Source organism: Protomyctophum parallelum, assembly GCF_964188405.1.
Source record: "Protomyctophum parallelum genome assembly, chromosome: 14".
Lineage (NCBI taxonomy): Eukaryota > Metazoa > Chordata > Actinopteri > Myctophiformes > Myctophidae > Protomyctophum > Protomyctophum parallelum.
The window spans coordinates 7854477-7863518 of NC_139709.1; the positions used below are offsets into that span (position 1 = coordinate 7854477).

Consider the following 9042-nt stretch of genomic DNA (forward strand, 5'->3'; position numbering starts at 1 on the left):
ATCTGTGTCAACACTTCCCCCATGCTTAACTGCAAAGACATGTTAATCAGCTGGTCAGAGACATGCAAAGGGTAGCCTTCATTGACCCTATATAACTGGAGTCAAATGAGCTAGACATTATTGTAGTTTTTAGCAATGAAGGAATATAAAACTAAATACTCTTCTGCTGTCCTTTAACATGATACAAATCAAAAGGTGATTTTAAAATATGTTGCACTCTTTGTTGAGGGTATTATACATACTGTATATTTTAAGGCATATTTCTTCTTTGGTATATATAGCAAACAGGGACAAAGGTTGTGTGTTGCACTAGAATCAGTAATGTCGTGTGTACCAAATGACAATAAATGCTTCTGTTGATTACATTAAGCAATGATAGACATGAGTCCCCAGTCCCATGTGTCCTACTGTCCTTACATTACAACATAGTGATGGTTCTAAAGTACGTTAAGCTAGTTGAATGAAGAACTACAATGTCTTTATAAGCATTGAAAGGTAGACATACTGTATAGCTCTCACTTTCAACCCAGAGTGGCTGTATATTTGGGCACCAGGTGAAAATGATCAAAAATAGTTAATCTACAAGATAGGCTATTTTCATGGCATGACAGCGTCGTACGATGCATTATAAAATAAGGCATGTTGGTTTTAATGGAGTGTTGCAGAGTAGAAAACATTAACAGCACCAGATAGGGTCTGGCAGAGCAGACGACAGGCTACTGACCAAGGTTTGAGCAATAGAGGGTACGTGTGTGATCATCATCAAACCCGGAAGTCATGCAAGAACGCCTACTGAGTGGCAAAAAACTACTTTGACAGCCCATGCATCTAAACAGAAAAGTCCTATCTGATTGCATTAAACAACATTAAACAATGTTAAACTCACTTTGCATGTTGCTTTGCCACTCGATGTGCCATTCACTTTAAGCATGCGCATACCATCTAGTCTATAGGAAGAGATACAAGGAGTGAAGAATAAACAATGGAGAGAGGGAGAAATAAAAAGTGTCATTATGTAGTAAAGCAGATTAACTAGTGAGATTCAATATGTCTATGTAAAATGAAGGTCAATTAAGACATTGGTGTACAGTATACACTGTGAAATATATTCAGGGATTTTTAGTTCATTTTATTTTCAGTTATAGTCTCGCCCTGTGATATTAAAGAACTTCACAAATCTATTGACTTTCTGTTCACTTTAATTTAAAGTTTTAAAGGTTTACTCAAGAGATATAATCAGAATCCATACTAATGCCAAATGGAAGAAAGAAAACATGTTAAAAAAGTGGACATCTTGTCTTTGACAATACAAACTTCACAATAGCAATTTGTTAATACAAAATATACACATTCTTTGCTAATACTTTCTGATGACTAACCTTGCTGTATCCTAGCGTCAGCATAGAAATAGGCACACTAGAACACAGCTACGGTCATAGCTATACGCCTGTAAACATTTCAGTTAAAAAAGGCACATGATCTTCAATTAAATCTCTTAATTTTCCATAAAAGTGCAAAAACTAGTAATACTGCTGAGTAAAAAAAGAAGAAAAGAAAAGAAAAGAAAAGAAAAGAAAAGAAAAGAAAAGAAAAGAAAAGAAAAGAAAAGAAAAGAAAAGAAAAGAAAAGAAAAGAAAAGAAAAGAACATCCTCCGCCACAAACGGGAACAATAGCTATGTTAAAAATATGATTATGCTTCTGTAAAAGTACAGATAGCTGGATGGATGGTTAGGTTTGGATGGATGGATGGATGGAGTAAGGACAGAGAAAACAGGACAGGACAGGACAGGACAGGACAGGCTGTTACTGCAACCATCAGCTCATTCAGCTGTGTCCTTTGGGAGTGAAACGTTTTTCATGTGATCCCCTCTCTTCTCGTCACAGTACATTTCTAGCCTCTCTCTACAGTGTGATCACTACAACATTGCACCACATGACAGCCGTGTGTGCACAAGACCACTTAAGGACAAAATATTGTGTGAAGCGTGGTTGAGTGAGTCCATTCTGTGGCGTTAACATCAGCCTAAAGAACTTACATTACTGTATAGCCTCGGTACCAGGCTTTCATTGGCGGCGGCGCAAAAAATGGAAGCCTGGAGGAACGCATTGGCCTCTCTGGTCAGTCGGGGGTGACTGACAGATCGGTGAGATCCAATCAGGGCGTGTGCAAATCTCTGCCGTGACCCGCCCCCTCTATAGACCATAAACCTAACACTTTAGCTCAGGCTACCGTATATATGCACAAGTGCATGGCCACCACCAGCTACCCATCAGACACTGGGATCTGTGAACTATGGGAGGAGACTGTGGCGTCTCTGCTTGCGTCGTTGGGATGATGTAACAGTGAACTATGGGAGGGGACTGTGGCGTCTTTGCTTGTGTCGTTGGGATGATGCAACAGTGAACTATGGGAGGAGACTGTGGCGTCTCTGCTTGTTTCGTTGGGATGATGTAACAGTGAACTATGGGAGGAGACTGTGGCGTCTTTGCTTGTTTCGTTGGGATGATGTAACAGTGAACTATGGGAGGAGACTGTGGCGTCTTTGCTTGTGTCGTTGGGATGGCACGGTGAACTGGAGGAGGAGACGGTGGCGTCGTTGGGATGGTGGAACAGGTTGGGAGACTCGGCGACGTCGCCCGTGGCGTGCACAGCGATCTGCTCCAGGAGACTCTCGAACTGAAGGAGCTGATTGGTCCACTCCCGACACGTGTCCACGATGCCGGGGCCGTCCCCGCCCAGTTCCGGAGGTAAGAGGGACATGGCGAAGTAATCTGTCAGTGTGTCAACGAAGCCGCGTCCATGCATATGGATCTATAGAGGGAGAGCCACAGAATCTAGAGCAGGGGTACCACCTCAGAAAACATCTGTTTCTCCAAGTACCACCATAATCATTCGAAACCCACCCCTTTTCCCCTCACTGTATATGTTTTGACCTCTTTTATGATGATTTCCTGTTTTTGGCTATATAGAAGTGTATATTTGTACGTCTCTAAATGTTATGATGAATTGAAAACGGTGGACCCTCTTGTAAACAAGTGCAATGCTTTATGGTGTCGTCCACTCACAGTTAACAGTTTTTGTATTGAGTTGTGCTTGAAATGTACTGTAATTCTGCAAACTGATAATAAATACTGCAATCAATCAAATCAATCAATAATAACTCTAACTAATGTTAAAATACAGGAGCGTAGACCTGCCCCATCCTATTCAGCTATGCGCAGTTAACACAGGAGGGGAATTTAATTTATTCCTTGAATTGTTTTGTGTTTGCCAATAATGCTGCTGCTCATCGGTAATATTACCACCAGTGGTACCGGTGGTACTAGTACCACCAGTACTTGGATGAACATCATCAGTGATTGACAGCCCACACTGACCCTGGATCTGATCTTGTCTGAGAGGAAGGGGCGGAGCATGGCGAAGACCGGCTGGAAGAACATCGGCTCGTTGATCAAGTGGATCCCTCTCACCTTCAGAGGGAAGGAGTCCTGGAGAAAGCACGCACACGCACACGCACACGCGCACACACACGCACACACGCACACACACACACACACACACACACACACACACACACACACACACACACACACACACACACACACACACACACACACACACACACACACACAAACACACTTAAATTCAGAACGTAACCCACTAAAACCGTCTGTGTTGCATCTGTGAAGCATCAGAGTGTTACATTGGACATTTCAAAAATAGCAGACGTACAAGCCCACAGCTCATCGCTTCGTGTCACTCTGCGAGCTTATACATCTGCTATTTTGGAACATTTTTGAAACATCTTCAAAGTGTGATGACAGTTGATAATAAGTGTTAAAACAGTCACATTACACCAACTAACTAATCACCTGACGGGTTGTATCAAGGTTCCGTTGGTTCGACACCAGGCATTATAACTAACCCTAACCTAAGCACCGTTTTGGGTTATTGCGTTACCGTCAGACTAATGTAACGGGCAGCCCCCCCTGTAACAGTCCATGTCCATCGATCAATTACCACAGACACAGATACCGTATAAAAACCGTCATATTTCCTAAGTAACAAAAATGTGGAGTTAGTGATCATACACAGCTGGTTAGCGCGCCATAACATGAGTACACTCTGGTTAGTTAGCCGGGTACTCCGTGGATCTTGCATAATTTAATTTGCTGCGGTTTGCCTTCACACTGTCATCCGCAGCAATTGGAAACGCAGCAGCGGGGACCCTTTATCAATGTGTTCCATTCATAAATAGCCCTACACAGTTAAATCTATGGTGATAAAATTCTACTCATAACGTGCATGTGTCGTGCCGTCTGGGACTGGATCATTTCATTTCATCATTTTCAGGGCTTCGGTCTCCTCATTCGACCACGTCTATCCACGGTAACGGGACATCTTTGCGCTGCGTAAAATATGCCTACTGTCGTAGGAAAAATAGCAGCTCTACAAGCTCAAAACGCATCGAACTGCGATACATTTTGAGCTATTTATAAAACCTAAAAAAGACAACATTTTAATACTACCCATTAAGCTACTAATTTAGACTAAAGTAATTAAAGCGAGTCATGTTTGCAAAGCAAGTCATATTTGCATCTTAGAAACTAACAGCTGAAATCAATATTATATCAGTTTTCCGAAATTATACTACGGGCCGCATTAAGTGAAGGTGGGGGCCGTATGCGGCCCCCGGCCCGCCAGTTGCCCACGTGTGGCGCCGTAGTCAATAGTACACTATGGTTAGTAGCGTTACCATGAGCACAGAGGATATCTTCCTGGCGAGGGAGGGGTTAAACTGGATGGCGTGACTGAAGCTCCACCCCTCCAGGTCAAATATGACCTTTAGGCCCCGCCTCTGGGTCTCTGCCTCCCTGGAGATGAGCTCTGATGTCATCATGCTGATGCTGAACACCTGGAAGGCTGACCACTCTTTGGGGTTCCACTTACCTATAGAGACACGCACGCACGTTCACACGCACGCACGCACACACACACACACACACACACACACACACACACACGCACGCACGCACGCACGCACACACACACACACACACACACACACACACACACACACACACACACACACACACACACACACACACACACACACACACACACACACACACACACACACACACACACACACACACACACACACACACACACACACACACACACACACACACACACACACACACACACACACACACACACACACACACACACACACACACACACACACACACACACACACACACACACAGATAAATATTATCTGTGGACAGTCTGTACAATGGATGGAAGGCTAACAGTCTATACAATGGAAGCACTGAAAATGCTAAGAAAATAACCGCCCATTTCCCTTTCACTTTGCAGTCGCACAAATATTAAATAAGTCCTACTGGATATCAAATTAGTCAAAGCCTGTCTAGCTTGCTGCTTAGGAGAAAATGCAATTAAGAAAGTTAGTTTTAAATCACATTTTCGTGAACGCTAACTGGTCGAATACCCTGCAGGTCTGAATAGCAGACGACATCTTCCTGTTTGAGACTTTTACAAGGTGTAGTTATACAGACTATACTCCTCCAGAGACCATATTACACCCATCCTCCACGATCTACACTGGCTCCTATCAATCCACTACAAAATCCTGTTCACCACCTACAAGGCACTCAATAATCTGTCTCCCCCTACCTCTCTGATCTTCTCTAAAGGTAGCTCCAGACCGCACCGGCGGTCGGCCGCAGAAGCAGTTGGAAAGTGTCTGAATGAGTCGGCTGTCGCCAAGCTCCCGTCGATATCGCTGTGCCGACTGGTCGTAACCCGTTGATGAAGAACCGAGGCGAGCATATTCGGTCGGAAGCCGTCGATAGCCATGTGGAAGTTAGTGATGAGGGCTAAATATTACACTGTAGAGTGGACTTCTAGTCATGTTTGCAATGTGTGACAGTTTGAAGTAGTCTTGGACGTTTGGATGTAGTCTGAACAAGTCTGTTTGGTGGGGAAGGTCATTACACATCATATCCCCTCCTGTTCCACATCAGGTGAAGCCAAACTCCTGGAGGTCGGCCAAGTCCGAGTAGAACCGTACCTGTACCTGGGGGGACTGGGCTTTTTTTCTGTTGCTGCCCCCTCCCTCTGGAATGCACTCCCGGTCCCCGACTCCCCAACCATATAAAACATGCCCTCTCCGGTAACAGGTCATCTCGCCCCTTTGCCAACTTTGAACAAAACAAAAGGGGCGAGCAGTCTCGTATTCCCCTCTCCCTCCCCTCCTTCAAAACCTCCCTCAAAGCACACCGCTTCAAGATAGCTTTTCCCAGCTGAGGTCTAGTTACCGGTAATACGTTAAGATGTCTCAACAATCCATGCTTAAGCTTTCTTCATATGGTTTTTTTCTTCACAAAGTTAGTTCCTTCCTTTTCTTTATGTAAAGCGACATTGGGCACTTTTGAAAAGCACTATATAAATCTGAGCTTTCATTATATATTATTATTAATAGACTCTCTTTAGGCATTTGAAGATTGTGGAAGAGTTGTCTGGCTTGAGGACTTATGATAGAAACTATAAGACAGATAATCTGATCAATCAACAAATAACTGCTGAGATAAAGGAGTAACTGAGACTAAGACAGTATAATGAAAGCAAAGGGGGTATAACCTTCATAATAGCTGCCTGGATGTTTATGGTCAATTATAAAGAAAAATCCTGTTTGTCCATTATGATGTGGCTTGATTAGATCTCTGGCTCAATCAGGAAGTTGCGGTAAATGAAGTCAGAGACACTTGAGTGCGTCCAAGACAGAAGCAAATTGCTACATTACATTACTTCTGCATTCCAACACAAGTCCATAACCTACAGTAGGTATCATCATAGTCACAAGCTTACTCATAACAAATAAACACCAAGCCAGCATGAAGTGGCATGTTGTTTCTATAATATCCAGAGACTGTCAGAACATATCATGAAGCCATACAGTATGACATATCATGGATGAATTACACCGGAAACAAGAAACGTATCCACAGTGACCATGAAAATAGTGCTGACGGCTGGAACATATTAACTGCAACTGAGAGCTAGCGACACTTGGAGAATCTACTGTATGCAAAACTATAGTCAATCAGAACCGGCTGCCTCCCTTCTTGTGGCTTTTATTTGCTCAAAAGTGCAGCTCATTTATTAAAAAGGTAGGATAGCAAGGACATGATAAAACCTGATTGATCCCCAGTGGGGACATTCTATTGTTTGCACGATACAGTCAGAATCAGTGTGGTTTGTCTATTGATGGTTGACTGACTATTTACGACTTCTGTAGCCTATCTGTGGTCATTTCTTATCACCACCAAGCAATTATTGGACCATGTCCATTGTGGACAAAGGTGACTCATGGAACAACACAGAACAGCACTTTGGCCTATATTCAGTCTAACTGAATAATGAATACTAGTAAAAAATAAAAATGTTTCAACAAATGAAACACAAAATAACATCCCCCCCCCCCCCCCCCCCATTTCTTCAAGTGAGAACTTTAACTTACTTTGACATTCTGTCATGCCTTGGATTTATTCCATGGAACTTGTCTTGCAAAAGAGTATTGTCAAGCAATAGGGGAGCTATGTGTGTATTAAACTCTAACTCGAATGTGGTGTGCTGTATGTTGGCATAATGTTGTCCGTGCCTGCGGCTCGACGGATCCTCACCCACCACCCCAAGGTTATATGGAGACCTCTAAACTAGGCCTTTTAGAGATGGTCGTCCATTAAGATCACACCACCATCTGTGCCACGTATTGGAGATTAGGGCGACAGACAGTAATCTGATCTGATCCACAGGACACACACTACTACACCGACTCACCGATCCGGTACACCAGCACCCTGCTGCCGCCGTGGTCCCTCCGGGGCAGCACCGCGTGGTAACCGTTGTTTAGGAGACCAAGAACTGAAGTTGGAGACAGGCTGGTGCTGATCTCTGGACTCTGTCTGCGCCACCGCTGGTAGTTTAGTAACAGCTGGAGAGAAGAGGTGGAGATTCATGCAGATGGATAGATGGACGGACGGACTGAGACGGAGGCATAAATAGCCTTGGCTCTGGACCTCTGATACATGGCTCTAATGTCAGACGTTATCCACTAACTTACACACTGTCAATAGTCAATAATCAGTAGACTCAGTCAGTGTCAGCCAGTCATTTAGTTGTCTCCTCCTGGTTATTGGTTAACAGGTTGATATGAATAACTTTAACCTTTTTTTTTAATAGATCCATAAGAAAGATTAAACATTTATGTGGTGAAAAAAAGAAATTATATCTACATAGGCCTACAGATCTAATGTGCTAGGATGGTTTGATAAATAATTGCAACTCCTTGCCAAGCAATGTTTTGTACAAAAATATATAAAACATACATTTAAAAAATATGTTATGTATATTAAATAATTAATAGTGTTGTGCTTTTTGTTGTTGTGTGGGTGAATGAAGTTGTTGAGAGTTTATTTGCTCTGTAGAACAAGTGGGTCAAGAAACAATTCAGGCAAACTGTTAATTACGACCTACATTGCTGCAGAAAGAAAAACTCAGTGACACACTGAATGTTGGCTGCCCCCCTTTTATACAGACTTGGCACAGTCCCCAAGTATGTCTCGCTGCAGGCTGCAGCTCGTATTATTATTTAAAACCAATAAAGCGGCCGAGCGTGAAACATGTTTTTGTAGCCGTGTCAGTCCGTGTGATGTGATGTATGAGATCCAGTCCAGATCACCTTTAACGCCGGCTCTGCGTCAAAGTCTCTAGCCCGCAGAAACTTGACCAGGAATTGGTCCGAGAAGTCCGGCGTGTTGTCCTCCGCCTGCAGCTCCGCCTGCGCCGCCTGTCTCATCCGGGCCACATGCGGTCTGACCAGGCTGGAGTCCAGCGGTAACTCGTTCAGTTCGGAGATTCCCGACGGGCGTCTGTCATTCTCCCCGGCCGCCTGCTCGGTAGCGCTAACGCTCATGACGGCTGCTGCTGTGCCGATCATCACCTTGTATTTCAT

At 43.7% G+C, this 9042-nt stretch overlaps 1 protein-coding gene across 1 annotated transcript; it reads right to left on the bottom strand.

Moving 5' to 3' along the window:
• Window positions 1-2264: 2264 nt before the first annotated feature.
• On the bottom strand, window positions 2265-9042 carry ttpa (tocopherol (alpha) transfer protein; the record flags this gene model as incomplete). The annotated part of the gene is made up of 5 exons (XM_083781720.1): window positions 2265-2813; window positions 3380-3490; window positions 4759-4952; window positions 7869-8022; window positions 8770-9042. The coding sequence occupies 5 exons, from the start codon at window positions 9040-9042 to the stop codon at window positions 2265-2267; spliced, it is 1281 nt and encodes a 426-aa protein (XP_083637846.1).